The sequence below is a fragment of the Dipodomys ordii genome, unplaced genomic scaffold, assembly GCF_000151885.1.
Source record: "Dipodomys ordii isolate 6190 unplaced genomic scaffold, Dord_2.0 Scaffold29, whole genome shotgun sequence".
Classification (NCBI taxonomy): Eukaryota; Metazoa; Chordata; class Mammalia; order Rodentia; family Heteromyidae; genus Dipodomys; species Dipodomys ordii.
In genome coordinates, this window is record NW_012267245.1 from 6392179 (window position 1) to 6410894 (window position 18716).

Here is an 18716-nt window from a genome sequence, read left to right on the forward strand (position 1 = left end):
TGTATTTTGTCTTCTGTGTGGACTCCTCAGAAAGCGAACTTGGCATTTTAGACCTCATTCAGGTGAGCGAACATCACTTCCTGGTATCTTTTCCAGTGATTATTATCATCATTGTTATTTTTAAACTTTTATGTTTGATCTTTTGTCTCTGTATCTGTCTGTCTATCTGTCTGTCTGTCTGTGTCTGTCTCTCTTTCTCTCTCAAGATATTGCTGGGGATTGAACTTAGGCCTCTCCTTACTAGGAAAATATTCTACCACATGAGCCACGCTGCTGGCCCTGAAATTTTTTTTTTTTTGGGTCCAGTCGTGAGGCCTGAACTCTGGGCCTGGGCACTGTCCCTCAGCTCTTCAGCTCAAGGCTAGCGCTCTACCACTTGAGCGACAGCGCCACTTCCGGCTTTTTTCTCTTTGCTTATGTGGTGCTGAGGAATCGAACCCAGGGCCTCACGCATGCAAGGCAAGCGCTCTACCACTGAGCCACCTTCCCAGCCCTGGCCCTGAAATTTTTTAACATGATGTTGTGTCTGGTAAGAACTAAGCATTCTATGGGAGCTTTTGGATGGGAATTTTCGGTAGCATTCTGCTGCTGTGCTGAAATACCCGACGTAGGTCAGGTTCAAGGAGGAAGGATGCTTTTGGCCCAGGGTCAGCTGGCTCCACTGCGTCCAGGCCTGTCTGCCTCCAGGCAGGCGGAAGGGCGTGGCGGAAACCAGGAGCCTCCCCTGCGCTAGCCCGGAAGGAGGACTTGGGCTCGAGCGCAAGCCATACCTTTCTAAGACATGTCCCCAGCCGCCTGCTCCTCCAGCTAGACCCACATCCAAATACCCGGCCCCGCGGCCCAGTACTGGTGCCACCGGGCTGTAGGAAAAGCACCTGCTCCGGGTGAAGACTGCGTGCTTGGGCCTTCTTTGTTGTTGTGAGTTACTGCAGGAGTCCATGGAGCCTCCTGGGCCTCAGTAATGTGCACTTCTGGCCACACCTCTGTCAGTGCACATCTGACCACGCCCCTCTCTTTCCTGAAAAGCCTTCCTGATGTTCCTCGGCCTCCGTGTCAGTCTCCAGGACATTCTTTATCTTCAACTTCTGTTAGTACTACTTTGTCTCTCGTGGTCATTCACTGGAGATCTTGCCAGTTACCAACAAAGGTCTGAGCTTTCGATCCGAAGCCGACAAGGCAACACGCTGTAGTTTCATCAGTGCCCAGGGAAGGCACACCAGACAGAGGACTTGACTACTGATAGCAAACACAGTTCTGGAAGTGATGCGAGGGCTTCTGGGAGGCCCAGGGCAACCGTACACACGGGTGGAATTACACGGGAAGAACCAGGCTGCCTTCCTGATGGCTGCTGTTGTTTGGACGGAAGAGATTGAATTTTCTTCCAGTGGCAAAAGTAAACTTACCCTTCTCTCTGGGGGCAGACAGTCACTCTTTCCCAAGGCTGTTGTATAGCGTGCTTGAGAAGACAGTCCACAGCAAAGACTGTGTGCCTCTGTCTACAGAATCCCCAGATGCACCGAGAAGTGTCTTCCTGACGAGTTTTGGCTCTTGGTTTCCTGTCATTCTCTCCAGGATTGCTTGTGTTACAATTCTTAATAGTCTCAGCATGTGTGTGTGTATGAATCTTTCAACGGGGCGATATCTGAAAACCTGTCAGTCCTCAGTGAACTTGACTTTCTACCCACTTAATTTCTAGGCGTGATGTTGATTCCTTTGTCAGCGTCGTACCCCGCCCCCCCAGCCTCTCGCCAGCACTCTACCCTTGAGCCGCGTTTCCAGCCTTGCCTCTTGCCTCTTCCTATCCCCATTTCCCTTTAAATCTTTGAGCCCAACGAGCCCCTCACTTTTTCAGTGTGTCACTTTTCATTCTTTGTTCCTCCTGACCCTACCTCTCCTTACTCAGCTCATGGGCCGCTGTCGGTCGGGAAGTCTTGGTCTTTTATGCGTTCAGCTCCTTGTCTGTTCAGACATCTGGAAATGTCCAGAGGAAAACCAGAGCCATGGTGACGGGTCTCACTGTCAGGTCATGATGCCTAACCGCCCCGAGGCTTACCGCGGCTCCGGCTATCATCGATCTCCTGCCTCCGTTGGCCCTCGCGCTCCTGACCTGCTCGTCTGCTGGGTCTTCTTCCCGCCTCAGGCTCTTAATGCTTCTGTCGCTTTGCTAGATGACAGACAAAGTTGAAGCAGTCCCAAGAGCATTCCCGCAGGCCTCAGCGCCTGGCTGGCTGTCTCCGCCTGCGCCCCTGTGGCGGGCCTTGTCTCCTGGGAGGGTTGAATCCCGGGCTCCCAGCCAAGGCCCAGCCATGTCCCCTTGCAGCGGGGTTCACGCCACTGCTCCCACGGGCCCGCCTTCTCTTCCTGTTCTCTTCCTCCTTCTCCACCCCCTGCCTCATTCTCTCTAAGTGGAGTATCTCAAACTTTCCTAATTCTGTCTCCCTCGGACCCGTCTGGGCAGGCCTCTCGGCACGCTGCTGCTGACCCGAGGCCCTGCGGTGCCCCGTGGACGCCAGCGTGGCTCTGCTGTGAGCGCCTTCCTCGCTTGCTGTCCCGCGGCTCCCGTGGCCTCCTGGCCCTTGTCGCTTGCATCATTTCCGTTTCCCAAACCCCCAGCCTCTACAAGTTGGGTTCAGTCCTGAGTATCTTCCCCTTGTTAGCGCTCACCTGCTGGGCGATTCTACCCAAGGGTATTACCTGTGTGTGGATGACGCTCAGCCCCGACCTTTCGTCTGTATTTCTCATCTGATGACCTTCTGGGCATTTCCACTTAGTACCCATGTTCCGGAGACCTCAGATGGAAGGGGCAGCAGCTGCAAGTCTGGGCCTGGGTCAGACAGCTGCCCCTGCACCTGCAGCACCTGGGCATTGGTCCCTGCCTGTCTGCTTCTGCTTCTGCTTCATCAGACAGCTGGCCAGACTGTAGTTAGAACTGATTTTCTTGGTTCATTCATCCTCTAGTTTTGAGACAGAACAACTTTAATGTAAAAAGTGAAAGTGGAAAGTTGGCAACGGAGACTTTAGGTCAAAACTTTCTGGGCTTGTCTGTTCTTCAGAGAAGCAGATCAAGAAAACACCAACAGACAGTTACTAAACATATATGTATCGTTTTGATATTTTAAGTAAGAAAAATGGTACCACTCATGGTAATTGAGTGCTTACATTTTTATGCAAAGATTTAGTGTTTCTAAAGCATACATATGTTGCTCCAGACTTGACTTTGTATCTTGTGTAAAATCTGGGAAAAGCAGTAGTAGTAAATTCAATGTGTTATCCAATTGAGTAATTCTGCTTTTTTGGGGGGGATGGGTCCAGTTGTGGGGCTTGAACTCAGGGTCTGGTCGCTGTCCCTGAGCCTCTTTGTGCTCAAGGCTAGCTCTCTACCACTTGAGCCACCATTCCACTTCTGGTTTTTGAGTGGTTAATTGGAGATAAGAGTATCACAGAGACTTTCCTGCCCGGGCTGGCTTTGAACCACGATCCTCAGATCTCAGCCTCCCGAGTAGGTAGGATGACAGGCGTGAGCCACTGCCCCTGGCCTGTCTCTTTTTTTTTTTCATTTGTGGTGTTTGCTGTGTTGGTGTGGTAGAGGCTCAGAGCAAATACAATAGCTAGCTTTCTAGACTAAGCCTTTCCATTGAAGCATGCTGGAAGTGTTAAAATATTTACAGAGTAAGTCGAGCAGCTCATTAACCATTGATGCCGGGCCGCTTGGGTTATTTATAAGCACTCATATCGCCCTCAATGAGTTCATTATGCCACACGGATCATGGAGCCGTAAAGCTCTGCTGGAAATTTTCAGGCCTGTTAGAATTTACCCACCACATGTAGCAATGGCTGCCGCAAGTAGTGAGCAAACGGAGGAACTCACTGGTGTTTGAGTGCGTAAACTGAGCTCCCCGCGTCACAGGAGCCCCTGCTCTGCAATCCACGGTAGTATTGGACTGGCCAGGTCATTTTATCTCCATAGACTGGAACTTTTCACATGTGAAGCAAGTGTGTCCCATGCACGCTGCCTGTGGATCTTGCGAGGTTGTTAGACCGGTGAGCGACAGCAGTGTAGTTAAAACCACCCAGGCATGTCCCATCTGCAGGATGGAGGTAACGGTGATCGCAGCTCAGCGTGAACGTGAACGTGAATCAAGGCGTGTAGCCAGGCCCCCTCGGCCTACCCTGCAAGCCTTCCTAGGCCGATCTGGAGTGAGTGTCCCGGTTTGAGGCAGCCCAGCCAGGAAATTTCTCTAGGCTTTTACTTCCAAAATAACCAGCAGAAAGCAGGGCTGGAGGTATGGCTCAAGGGGTAAGAGTGCCAGCCTAGCAAGCCCAGGGCCCGGATTCCACACCCCTGGGCTCCTCTTCCCCGACAGAATAAAACGGTATTATATACAACCCTGCGACTCAGCCATCCACACACCGATAAAGAAGTCCTTCTGTCTTGCCAACTAATTTTTAGAGACATGCATCTTTTACTTTCTTGCGTGATGGCTTGGGATGAACGGTGTGCGGTGACACTTGCGTGTGATAAAAAGTAGGCTTAACGGGGAGAGCGTAAGAGTGATGAAGAGTTGTCCGTGGGAAAAGAACACTGAAGAACCTTCCTTTACGGCCCAGGAGTGCGTGTCTCCGAGGTGCTTGGATGTGCGGGACGTCTGGCCAGCCCTGGCGTCGCCCGTGGCATCACGGGGATGGAAGCCCCTGGGGGCCGGGGAGCGACCGTGCGCTCCTGAAGGCTCAGGCTGGGCTGTGGGTATGTGGAAAGCCAGCAGTTAGAACTGGAGAGGTCAGGGAGTTCGGATTCCCCGGTGGCTTTCCCGTCTTCTTCTCATGGTGGAAATGTGCGGTTGGTAGTCATTACGGATGCACTGATCACACCTCGCTTTACATTGCGCCTTGCTAGCCATGAGTCTCGGCCATCAGATGGGTCGGTCTCCGCTCCCCATTTACACATCCTGCGGCCGCCTCTCCAGCCCCTGTGGTTGGCTTCTTAGGGTCCGATGAGAGTATGGGTTCGAGTCCTGGCTCTGTAGCCTGAGTCTGGGCAGGTACTTAGTTCATCACCCCCAGGTTTCTCTTCTCCAAGTACTACACCCCCTACCTTCCTGCACAGCTCATTTTTTTTGCCCCTAGACCCAGGATTCAACCCTCATATCTGACACATTCAGTGGCTGGCGCTCTACCACCTGAGCCACACCTCCACCCCCCATCCAGCGTTTTTGTAAAAATGATTGCCCAGAGTGTGATGGACCCGTTGTGAATTGGTGGTGGTAAAGGAAGCATTTTGGAACTCTCACAGGGTCAGAGTTTTCCAGCTGGAAACCATCTGAAGTGTGTTTTCTTCAACATAGAAACACTCAGGTTGTTTTGGTGTTCTCCCTGTATCGTTCCTTCGTGTGGACTCGTTGCATTTAAGGGAGGAACGGGACACAGAGGGGAGTTCCCTTTTAGGTGGATGTTTTATGTTTTATTCTGAAATGATTTCAGACTTAAAAAAGAGTGGCAAGGCCAGGTGCCAGTGGCTCACGCCTATCATCCTAGCTACTCAGGAGGCTGAGATCTGAGGATCACGGTTCAAAGCCAGCCCGGGTAGGAAAGTCCGTGAGACTCTTATCTCCAATTAACCACTAGAAAACCGGAAGTGGCACTGTGGCTCAAGCAGTAGAGCACTCGCCTTGAGCTGAAGAGCTGAGGGACAGCGTCCAGGCCCAGAGTTCAAGCCCCACAACCGACCAAAAAAAAAATGGCAAATACAGTCCAGAGATTTCCTCACAGATCATTTATGTTCACCCAGACCCCTTCCCCCAGATTTAACGTCTTCCAAAAATAGAGTATGATTGTTAGTCAGGAAGTTAGGTGTGGTGCTACATGCCTGTAATCCCAGCCAGCACTTAGGAGGTAGAGGCTGGAGTGTCCCTGAGCCTCCTTGTGCTCAAGGCTGGTGCTCTACCACTGGAGCCACACCCCACTTCTAGCAACTTTAATCATTCAAAAAGTTTTGACTCACCCCCCCCCCTTGGTTTATTTTTAAGTACTTACATTGGTAGACTTTTTCAAGTTCTTCAGTTCCTCTTAAATTAATAAAAAGTTGAAGAATTACGGTAAGCCTTAGGTTTTCTGAACTATCTGCACACATTTATCAATGTCTTCTCTGTTCTTACTGGCATTGTCCTGGGCCTTGTGTGTCCTGCGGGGTTTAGTGGCTGCACCATGGAGTTCTGTGTACACATCTTAAACGCCATCTTGGGAGGCTGGCTAGAGCACACCGTGGTTCCTGTCGGGGAGGGGAGGGGACACAGCGCCAGCTACTGATCTCATCGTAATTGTAGCTTGTCTGTCTTAGCTCGGTTGGTGTAGCCAATCAATACTTTCAGTGGTAATTTTCCATTGTGGGTTTGAGCTAAGCCAAGATGTCTTTCCAGAACATCTCGCCAGGAACTAAGCATACATCTTTTAGGTCTCTTGGAATATCACCAGTAATCTTATGTCCTGAAGATTCATCCTGCTTTACCCCAGTTTACCCCTTCTGAATTCATTCCTAAACAGCAAGGGTGATTTCCCTTGAGCGGTTAGTACAGATTCCTAAAGCGCTCTCTTGACACTGCGCCTGCAGAGAAGGTCCTGTACATATGTGCATGTGGCATTTTTCTGAGTGTCTCTCTATATACTTAATTCTTTTAATATTAATATGTTTCTGCAATTACTAAAATGAAAACTTAAAAAAATAATTTTAGTGAATTAAATACAATTTACCTCCCCCTAGACTTTGAATCTCGAGGCTGGAGATCAAATCTTTAGGTTTTATATCCTTGTTGCTCGAGTAGGTACACTAGTATGAGGTGAGTTATGTTGGAATTGGCTTTAAACTTTATGCTTTTTTAACACAAGAGGGCGCCATTTCCCACATTGCTCCTAGGTCTTGTCTTGGTGAAATTAGGATACTTTTAGTAGTCTTAATAATAGTATCAGGTTAGAGGAGTGACGTAAAACACACAGCACACCAGGAACGTCAGCGCCGCGTTTTAGGCGTTTATCTAATGCTTTCCTGGATTCGCATAGCCTATACTTTTTCATTTCAAAAGACAGCTAGCTTGCTTTCAGGAGTTAGAGTGTACAGTCATCAAAGGTACCACACACACCACAAGAACAGATAACGTGCTGAGTGTCACGTGGTGCACACGTGTGCCAGGGCCCAGGACAGGCTCTAGAACTTTCCCAGACAGTGGAGGGTTCAGGCAAGGGTGTGACCAGGTAAGTGCTTCTAAGGATGTGGCTTTTCCATAAATCATTTTTAGGGTCTTCAGTACTTAATGGCCGCTTTAGATGACATGGACGCCCCTCCCCCATCTGAAGACGTGTGTGTGTGTGTGTGTGTGTGTGTGTGTGTGAAATAAGTAATAGTGCTAATAAGACTTTCTCATTTTAGTAATTTCCACGATTTTGTTCTATATACTTACATATTCAGGAGTAGTTTACCTGAAAAGTAATGCTGTGTATTCTCTTTTGCATGTTTAATGTGGTTTCTAAAAGCAAATGTGGTGATTGGGAAGGTTCAGTGTAGCTAAGACTTGCCTGACTTCACCCAGGCATGGTGGCTCATGCCTGTGATCCTGGCTGAGATCTGAGGATTGTGGTTCAAAGCCCGGTCTGGGCAGAAAAGTTTGTGAGACTCTCTATCTCCAATAAACTACTCAGAAAAAGCTAGACGTGGTGCTGTGGCTCAAGTGGCAGAGCGCTGGCCTTGAGTACAGTAAATGCGCGTATGCAGCTCTCATAAGCGTTTTCTTCTTGTCTCCCCCAGGTGTTCGTGGAGACCTTAGACAAATGTTTCGAGAATGTGTGTGAGCTGGCCTTGAGTACAGTAAATGCGCGTATGCAGTTCTCATAAGCGTTTTCTTCTTGTCTCCCCCAGGTGTTCGTGGAGACCTTAGACAAATGTTTCGAGAATGTGTGTGAGCTGGATTTAATATTCCATGTGGACAAGGTACAGCTTCTCCATTGTCACCTTCTAAGCCTTTGATTGCAGAGAACACAGTACTGTGTACTTGTCAGGGCCCAGAATGCCTTTAGGGAGTCGCAGTGCTCTGGTCCTTCTTGCTCATTTACTTCGTACACTGCTGGGCAGGGTGCAGGGCCCTGGCGCGGGCGCGGGCTCCGTGGCTGGGGAGCAGCAGTATGGAGGCCCCCCGTTCATGGCCAGGGCAGCCGAGCCTCAGCCTCGGCCTGCCAGCAGAGGGCAGCACACCGCACTGCAGAGAATCAGCAGATGCTTCACAGAAAGAAGAGGCGTGGCCCTCCTGACAGATGAAGTCAGGTTCTCGTGCGGTGGCTCACACTGTTCAGGCGCCCTGATTTCTAGGAGCGTGCACGGTGCCTTGCACGTTGGGCTTGAGTGTGAAGCAGTCCTCCGTGTCTAACCCTTTCAGCAGTCCCACGGGGAAGGCCCTCCGATAGCCTTGATGTGGAGCCCACTGAACCTGTGTCTCCCAGAGGTGGGGCAGCTGCCGGAAGCTTCGCAGGAGAGAGGCGGGAGGAGGGCGCTGGCTGACTTGCTCCTCACTGCGCTGCGCGCAGACCTAAGACAGGGCCTCTGTGGTGAGCCTGCCCTGTGCCCCTGCTTCTTCCTCAGGTTCACAATATCCTGGCAGAAATGGTGATGGGCGGCATGGTGCTGGAGACCAACATGAATGAGATTGTCACGCAGATCGACGCGCAGAGCAAACTGGAGAAGTCTGAGGTGAGGGCGGCGGGGCTGTGGGTCCTGACGGTGTGGCACCCGCCCGCTGCGTGTCCTCCAGACTCGCCTGTGGGAGAAGCTGGCGTGCCTGCTCACTTAAAAACCCAAACGGGGCCCATTCCCGCCCGTGTGCACCGGGTCTGGGCCGTGCAAAATCACGCTGCTTTGGGGCTCTTCATTAGAGTAGGAGTTTGGAGATGTAGGTGAAGAGCGCGGACACCTCACCCAGCACTCCTGGTCTGAGGATGCTCCTCTATGCAGATCAGGAAACGATTTTTATAATTACCGGTGCCCACGTGAGACATTCAGTTGGTCCAGAGTAAATATTACTATAAAAGGAGCAAGAATTAATTTACAGCAGGTGAGTTCCAAAAATGTCTTTGTTCTGTTACAAAGGATCAGGGTGGCAGTGACGGAAGTGCAGGACGATGGCTCAGTCTGAGATCTGAGCACGAAGAAAGAGTGGGCGTCAGAAGACACTTGGCAGCTCTGTGTTTTAAAGCAGAGCTGCCCTGCGTTTCTCCCTAGCTGAATTTGCTGCTAATTTTTACAAGGAGGAGCTTGTAATGGTGCTGGGCCAAATGTAGGACTTTTGAAAGTGTTTGTGTCTTCTCTGCCCTGCAGTCTGTTTTTAAGTGCTGGTCTCTATAGGGAAAACATCAGGTAGGTTAGCAGAGAAAACTTCACAGGGCAAGGAGAAGGACTCACGAAATGATACAGTGTAGCTGGCTTGCAGTACGTCACTCAGCATAGTGAAAGATGAGCCATAGCCCCACACTAGCGCTCAAAGTCTTCACAAAGGTGCCTTGGAACGTGTGACAGCTGTGTGGTTATAGCTTCTTTTTTTAAAGCAAAGGGACAGCCTGACATTGCCCGGAGTTTCCCCGTTTCCAGGCCCTGACCTGTTGTAGTAGTCTTCTTTCCCGTGTGCTCTTCCGCGTGACTCCTTTACAGAAGTCATGAAGGACCTAGAATAAGGGCCTTGTGGGCATTTGCTTTTTGATGGTCCAATAAAACTTTACTTACCAGGTGTGTTTCCTTAGCTATAAAAAGAGTTATGTTTTTGATGCACATGCTGCAGTTATATGATTGCCATGACAAAAAGTCCTTTCACAGTCCGGCGCTGGTGGCTCACATCTGTCATCCCAGCTACTCAGGAGGCTGAGATCTGGGGATCACAGTTCAAAGCCAGCCCAGGTGGGAAAGTCCCCATAAGACCTTATTTCCAATAAACCACCAGAAAACCAGAAGCAGTGCTATGGCTCACAGTGGTGGAACACTAGCCTTACATGAAAGAGCTCAGGGACAGCACCCAGGCCCTAAGTTCAAGACCCATGACTGATTAAAAAAAAAAAAGTCCTTTCACAGAAATAATCCTACCTAAATCATCTACTGGTTAATTTAAAGTACTGGTGAGTGCTTCTAATATTCATCCACTGGTCATCTCTTAATGTATACACAGTTATTATCTGCCACCAATTTGGAAGTCTTTTTCTGTGTCCTTTTGATCTGAATAGGTAGGTTTTAGTTACGACCAAAACACACAATTACACGTGTGTCCTAGGATTCTGCCCATGTGGAATCTCCGAATATTTGAATTATGAGATAGGATTTGAGTCCAGTGAAACCATTTTGTCCTCATCACAGTTTAAGAAGAAACATTGAAAATTGTGTTGACTTTCAGTAAAACTAGCTGTTTTCTTGTATTTTAAATACGTTGGAAGGCGACCAGCTTTATTCTAGACACACTGAAATGTATTAAGTCTCCATTTACTTTTCATTTCCAAGTTACATTAGCTGGTTCGATCTATCAGGTCTGATTCTGCAGGCTAAAACAATTATTTGAGAGCAAAGTGTAGACTAATTTCAGTTAAACTTTATTATAAAGCAGACACTTAACAAAAATAAGTTAAAATTCAGCCAGACACTGGTAGCTCACACCTGTAATTCTAGACACTTAGTAGGCTAAGATCTGAGGGTTAATGGTTCGAAGCCAGCCCTGGCAGGAAAGTCCATGAGACTCTTATCTCCAGTCTGGAGGCATAGTTGAAGTAGCAGAATACTACCTGTGAGCAGAAAAGGCTGAGCAAGAGCTCAGCCCTGACTTTAAGCTCTGGTACCAGGGGAAAAATTAATTAAAATTGTGAATATCATGATAGACGAACAGAACTGCTGATCGTATGTTTAAATTCATATAGGTAGCACTTATTCTTTAAAATACAAGCCTGACTATAACTAGAGCCGTAGTATAATCAGATCATAGTGTTCAGAACTGTGGAAATGAAAGATTTTATTACATTGGCTTCAAGGTAGTAAGTACATAGGCACTGGAGGAAGAAAGCACGTAGTAGACAGACACACGAAGCTCTGCCAGACTCTAAGACAGAGCAGGACGGTGCTGCGCTCTTGTCTGTTTCGATAGATAACGGTTTGCGGTAACCCTGGGAGAGGAGGGTTCAAGCCGGGAGGTGGGTGGGTTTGGGGGAAGGGGATGGGGGTACAGGAATCTCACAGAAACGCCCTGGGAGGCGGGGTAGAGGGGAGGGGACAAAGGAGGCTGGTCAGATCTGTGTATTTCATGTGATTCTGAAGGTGAATTTAGTCTGGGTGTAGTGACTGCTGTTTAAGTCAGCCCTCTGTTCCTGAACATCCTGATCTTTCTAGCTCTTTCCATTCTTCTCTCTTACAGACCTTTATCTTTCAGTCTCCCAGACAGGACAGGTAGACAAGGTATTGCTGACTTTGAGAAAAATGTACTTTAACAAAGGGAAAGCAAAATGATGTCAATGGCAATTAATTATTTAGGCCAGACTCAAAAATTCTTTGTGTTCCTGAACCCATACAGTTCCGTAGCTATTTTCCATTCTAGCTCCTCCTCGTAGCTCCTCCATCTTTGATTGGACTTAGTGTATCTTACCAGTGTACCATCGACACCATGTTTGTTCTGTTTTGTCTGCCTGCATTGTAAAAGGGAAATTTAATTTTTTGTTCTTTTTTTTCCTTAAAAAATTGTCGATAAATTACATTTGTAGAAATGACCATTTACTTTGTAAATAAAAATTTAAAGTTTATTTTGAGCTTCATCTCCCAGAACTTGTCTCAAGTTTTCACTCTCACAATTTTTCCCCCATTTCTAAATTAGAATTCTGACATAAAATGGCTTGCTGACTTTTGAAAACTGAATTTTAAAACCCAAAGCTGACCTTTTAGAGTTTTCCATACAGAATGGAAAGCAGTGAAGAATAGTGCTCTTAAATAGTCCCTCCTCCGCACTGGTGTTCAGTCCCAGAGTCTTAACAGAATTGCACGCCCGGTTCTGGCCTTCAGGCGTCTTTGAACAGTGGGTACCAACCAACAGCTCAAATCGCTATAAAATTCTCAAAAGTGCTCCAGACAGAAAAGTGAATGCATTTCCCTGGTTAACCTTCATTACCAAACATCCTAACCTCAATCCGCTGTTCCAGAGCCTGAATGCAAAGCATACTGACAAATAGTAAAAATGAATTAAATCGGCTCCTAGATTTATGAAACTTTTCATTTTTTTTGTTGTTGTTACATTTTCCACACCATAAAATAACAGCAAATTATCTTTTGAAAAGTTTCATGTAGATGGTAATGATCCGTTTTTTTCCACGAACTATTTGAGGAATCAATTAAAATAGGCCTCCTAGTACAAATGGCCAGATGGATATACTTTCTCACGTAGTGTGTAGGAAAGAAAACTCTGCACTTAACAAGCTAGCTACCCGTCTGGCTGGAAACAGCCCTGGGCGCTTGGAATTGCTGCTCGTTACTGAAGCCCTGTCCTTCTCTAAGTGTGCTTGAAAAGTGACACAGAAGAGGCTCCAAGTAACTGACTCCAGATCACGGGGAGCAGACGAAGCCAGGGTGCCGCTCTTGGCCCCCGTTTCCTTGCCCTGGTGTGGAAGATCCACAATTGACACCCCTGATTGAGCCCTGCAGTTTCCGTGTTTGCAGAGCTGATGTGGTAGCAAGGAAGCCAGTAACCCCGTGCGTGGGTCCTTTGACTTCTGTCGCTAAAGCTATTCCTTGGCTCTAGACACCCACAGCTACCCCAAAGCCGGTGGTGGTTTTGGTGTTTGCACAGGAAGAGTGACCCTGAGGTGTGCACGCGGGCGGTGCACATTCACTGTGTGTGTCTGCACGTGCTCCTGGGTCCCTTGTGATGACCGATGTCATCTCCCTGCTATAGTTACCCTGCCCCGGCAGATTGTGCTAGAAACGAAAAACTGCAAGTCAGAATACCATATCAAACTGACTTGATAGTTGGCATTCTAATTTGATAACATTGGGAACCAAATACAATGCTTGTTCAATGCATCTCAGTCCACATTTCCAATGGCTTTATAATTGTAGACATAAAGCACAGCTTTCAAAGCTAAGACCGCCCTTCCAGCCCCCGCCGCCAGCCCCGCCGAGCTCCCCCGGCCGCAGCCTCCTGCCTGAGTTCTGGGGTCGCGCAGGCCTGACCGAAAGCTGTTCTACCTCACACATTCCAATTTCACTTTACTCAAAACCATGCACTTGAGGATCCGCCCTTTTTTGGTGAATGATTTTGAGTCTGAAACCATTCAGCACCGTGTTTCTTAATGTGGATATTATTTCACTTTGCTGTCAGGTCAGAATTCTGCATGTGCAGATAGCAACTTCAGGAAGAATGAAGAAAGGTTTTAGTTTGTATAAATCATTTCATCTCCCATCTTACCCTCTACCTGTCAAACTTGGAAACCACTTGAAGATGTTAGGGCAGGTCCGTCTCAGGACTGGACACTGAGATGATAATGCCCCTTTCTCCCTGGGGAAGCCCCTTGCTGTACTGCATGAGGACAAGGGCTCAGGGTCGTCTAGCGGTGCTGCTTCTTCAGTTTTGCCTGCACATATTTTGTTTATTTTTGGGTCTGGCAACTTAAAAACAAAATCCGAAACAAATCATATCCATCCATTACTACCTTTGTGATTCAAGTGCTTGAAATTTCCGAGAGTATGTCTGTAGAAGTCTTCTATCTGTTTGGCCTCATTTGGTCCTTCAGACTTCATTTTGTTTTCTTTCTCTTAATCCTGTTAATTTGATCTCATGGGAGAGAAAACATGACCATCCCTTCTACGCTCCATCCTCATCCCGCCCACCCGCCCCTGCTTCGGCCCGCGTCTGTTTCCACTAGCCGAGTCTCTGCAGGTTAGCTGCACGGTGGTGAACCAGTGTTCCGTAGATGGAAACAAGTTATTTCTCCAGTAGAATTCCAGTCTCAGCCCCGTAAATAAGCCGGGAATCTGTTAAGATCCATGCTGGACATCGTAGTTTTTACATTTTAAAGTTGTATATAATCTACTTAGAAGCCAGCTAAATCCGATTTCTATACATTTTAGTAGAAAAAAGGTGAAGTGGTTTTTTTTGTTGGTTTGTTTTTGTTGGTTGTGGGGCCTGAACTCTGGGCCTGGGCACTGTCCCTCAGCTCTTCAGCTCAAGGCGAGCGCTCTACCACTTGAGCCACAGCACCACTTCCGGTTTTTGTTTTTGTTTTTAAGTAAAAATGAGCCTTTTGTTTTGAATATCTGGTACTGAAAGAAAGTCTTTGGAAATTATTTTATGTCTCTGTGAACAGACAGATTTCCTAATAGCAAATTTATAGAAGTGTTTCAGACTTTCCTTACTTGGAAATCTGAAAATGAAATTAGTTTAATAATGGTTCTGGTGTCAACTGCCCAAGTAACATCGAGTCTTTTTTTTTTTTTTAAGCCATAGTTTTTTTTTTGTTTTTTTTTTGTTTGTTTGTTTTTGTCGGTCGTGGGGCTTGAACTCTGGGCCTGGGCGCTTCCCTCAGCTCTTCAGCTCAAGGCGAGCGCTCTACCACTTGAGCCACAGCACCACTTCCGTTTTCTAGTGGTTTATTGGAGATAAGAGTCTCAGTCTTTCCTGCCCGGGCTGGCTTTGAACCACGATCCTCAGATCTCAGCCTCCTGAGTAGCTAGGATGACAGGCGTGAGCCACCAGCGCCCGGCTTAAGCCTTAGTTTTTATGTATAAACATCGATAATTCATCCAAGCAGCTACTTGCTGAGCAGTAGATTCTATTTTATTTTTAATATTTTACAGAAGCTGACTTCTCACAGTGTCAGCTTAAGTAAAACTTAAAGCGCATAGCATAGTCCTTAAATTCCTCCTACCTGACACAAACAACCGTGCCCATGCTCGAGAAATAATTTGCTTCTCCCACTTCACCTGCGTGTTGAGCAGCCCCCCCTGCATGTCCCTGCTCGCTGCGTATGCTTAGAAGGATTGTAGAGTGTCACACCTGCAGCTTCTGCCTTGCCCAGGTTGAGGATGGATGGCACACGTGCGCTGTTGGAGTCGATGGCCGTGTTGTTGACTTTGTGTATTTTCAGCAGCAGCCACAGTCAACTCCGTCCCGGGACACCAGATCCCCTCCCCAATCTAGTGACCGTACACAGGGTGCATTTTCATTCTCCCTGGCTTGCTCGAGACTCACTATGTGTGGCACAGAGCCCTAGGGGAAACAGCTTAATCTCATGGAAGAGAAGACAGGACTCTACGGCCTGTAATTTAAAATCACATTTACGCTTTCTAAACGGAAGCCATAGAATCCGGTAAGACACAGAAACTTGATTCTCTCACTAAGACAATTCTTCAAGAATTCATAACTTTTAAGGTATCTGTATTCAAATACTTTACCAGTACTTTCCCTGTAGTTGGCTTGTCATCTGTACCCTGTATGGAAATTTCACAGTGAAAATAGTGAGCATCAAACTAGTCTGCCAGTAAACCAGCAAAATCACACACTCAGCCCGCCTGGGAAAATGGAGCTAGTTCCAGGCTGCCTACAGCATGCTTTCTGGAGGAAGTGGCCAGTCCCTGAACCGGATTCTCCTCTGCTCCTAAGCCACCCGCCCTAACGTTCGGTAGCCAGAACGCTACCTTGCAGTGCTCCCGTTAAAGATCCTTTGATCTCTCCCACACTAACTCACACTCAGTCGTCCCTCCGGTGGCTTTAGTGGGGATGGAAGGGAAGTGGGGCCTAGCTCCAGGTAGGTAACGCCGTAGAGGTCAATTGAAATGTCAGCTGTACATCAAGAACAACCGCCATTAAACCACAGAAACGGAACGCTCCAGCCTCAGACTGGGTCTGGAGGCTTCCGTCCATTGCCAGCCTCTTCATTGTCACCCTGTCATTGCCTGTGTGGACCATACCCAATATGAACCCTGTTTTACTAATCTTTCTATTTCCAATTCTGCATTGATAATCCATGGCTCTTACCTCATTGCTTAACAATGTTTGTATCCTTTATTCAGCAAATAGTTTACACTGGCCTATTTTGTATCAGTCAAGATTTTTCTCAGGTAACAGCTTTATTATTATTATTATTATTATTACTATTATTTCAATGAACAGAAGGGATCAGATGACCTAAGAGGACAGACAGAAATGAGCAAAGGGACTTTAGAAACTTACTGGTTCTAATCTCATGGGTATTCTCTCTCTGTAATTTTGAGCACAGTGCAAGGTTTGTTTTTACTGCTTGTCTACTTTTGTGCATGCCGGTGCCACCAGACTTGGATGTGTTTATTGGCCGTGCTTTTGAGCGTGGCCGGAATGGAAGTGGTGGACTCACATTGGTTTGGGAATGGGGCCTTAAGCAGGGAGGCCCCTGGTGTGACTCAGAAAGACAGTACCTGAATTTTTCTCTCAATTTTAAGTATATTTGGAAAATTTTCTGGGAATTATAAATTTTCCTCACCAAAATAGTATGCATGAATGATACTGGAAATTTTAGAGTTCACTGATTTATCTATGCTGTTCTTTCTCGAACTTTGTCTACATCTTGTTGAGTCTACTTTATCTAGCAAATGTTTTTAATTGTTAGATTTTTTTTTTTTACTAATGTCCCAAAGGGTGGAATGATCTTAAAAGTTTCTTCTGTAGGCAAAATTCTTCTTGTTCACTTGTGGCTTCACTTAAAAAGCCTGACGATTTTTTTTTTTAAATATTCTAGAACTGTCTTAGAAAGGTTTAATAGAGCCCCTTTGATACTAAAATTAGATTGTTTTGAAATGTTTTAAGGGCTACCCCTGAATAAAGAAACTAAACATTACCTTTAATTTGTATTTCACAGTACATATTAAAAAATAAATGCCATTTCAAAATTAATACTGTCACAATTGTTGCAAGAGATGTTTAATAAGGAAGCTAATGTATATTATGCTCATGCTATGTCAGCTAAATTAAGATACAGGAAAAGATTGAGCTCTGTGAATATGATATGTGGAAACTATACGTTAATTTGTCCTTATATCTTGGCATTGTTTTTCTTGCATGTATTCACTGTAGTTTTAATGTGTCATCCGTTTTCTCTTTGTAGAATAGTATTTCAAAATAACCATCACATACCAGCACAAACCATCATCTGACCCCTAACTTTGTCATGTGAAAGTCTTTTATCATTGTCTTCCACTGTTGGTTTTCTTTATGATGAACCGCCTGAGTTGTACATTTTCTTCTCTCGTTTACTTCTGTATGCAGGCTGGCTTGGCAGGCGCTCCAGCTCGGGCTGTATCAGCTGTAAAGAATATGAACCTTCCCGAGATCCCAAGAAATATTAACATTGGTGACATCAGTATAAAAGTGCCAAACCTGCCCTCTTTTAAGTAAAATATTAAAAAGACCACTCCCAGGTAAAACCCAGGGGAAAAAGTCATCTAAGTTTACCATGCAGTTGTTTACCAAAAATAGAGGAGGCGAGTCTTAACTTTTGCTCTTGGATTTAAGTCAAGGTACTGTATAGAAGTTGCGTAAAATCAGTATGGAAGTGCATTGTTGCTTTTCTCGCTCAGTGATTTTAAAGAAATTGAATAGTATAGTTCCTCTGTGTGTGTGTATGTGTGTGAGTGTGTGTGTGTGTGTGTGTTTCTTTCTTTAGAAAAAACTGCATTCCTATGCCCACCTAAGGCATGCCCGTATGTATTGGCTATTACAGTGTTTCCAAAAGTGAGATACTACTTTAATTATATACAAGCCAGACTGTTGGTGTTTTGTATGGATCACAGGTAGAGCATTCTCTAATTCTTTCTACCGTTTGTCACAATTGTTATTTAAAGAACCGAATATGTATTGCATGAAAACATTATGACCTTTTCCTCTTAGTTTAAATAAACTCCAAGATAACTGGACTTCTGAAACACCTTTCTGTTGGCCTGATATCTACGTTAGCAATAATTTTTTTTACAACCCTCTGATTCAACAAAGTAAATAAAAGTCTATTTTATCACTGTTAAGCAGCCGTTACTGTGGATTGATTTAATTTATAGTCATGCATTTAATATTGGATATTTAGTATTGGATGAGGGTCTGCAGTGGGAAAGGAAATGTCTTTTCCTAAAGCTGTAGGGGGAGAAAACTTAAGATCGTTCATCGGCTACAGATTTAAAAGGTGAGATGCATCCATCCCTTGCCCAGACGGTGAGAGTAATTTCAAGTCAGGAATCAATTGTTGAAGCCAAAAGACAAGCAGACCTGCCTTCAGAATCCTGAGACAAATGTTCAACCCAGAATGCTTCATCCGCCAGATTTGAAGCCCTGTGTAAGATCATAATAAATGTATTTTCATACGTACGAACTTTTAAAGTTGAATTTCTTCTTGGAAGATGTGCACTCTAAATAAGTCAAGGAATGCAAAGTATCGAAGAAAGCGATGAGCTGAAAGGCAGTCTTCAGCGGGCACAGCCCAGGGGAAGGGGGAGGAAGCCCCTGGAAACGGCACATCTGGAGCCCACCTGAGCAGCCGGCCGGAAGAAAGCCATGTTTTGGCAGCTTTGGGAGGTACACGTGGGGTTCGCAGGCCGTTCTTAGCCAGATTATCCTGTAAGTTCATTGCTATGTTTCTAGTCTTGATGTCAATGCAAGTTTCTACCTGATGGTTAAAGTAGGGAGAGACTGTGGGGCGGGGGTAGGGGG

At 46.4% G+C, this 18716-nt stretch overlaps 1 protein-coding gene across 1 annotated transcript in view; it reads left to right on the plus strand.

The window, feature by feature from the left end:
* Positions 1-9329, plus strand: part of Ap3s1 (adaptor-related protein complex 3, sigma 1 subunit) — a 21289-nt gene extending 11960 nt beyond the window's left edge. Inside the window, exons 5-8 of the mRNA XM_013016014.1 lie at positions 1-62; positions 7904-7975; positions 8621-8728; positions 9125-9329. Of these exons, the coding sequence (XP_012871468.1) occupies positions 1-62; positions 7904-7975; positions 8621-8728; positions 9125-9256 (374 nt within the window). The 3' untranslated portion in view covers positions 9257-9329. The remainder of the gene's footprint in view (positions 63-7903; positions 7976-8620; positions 8729-9124) is intronic.
* The last annotated feature ends 9387 nt before the right edge of the window (positions 9330-18716 follow it).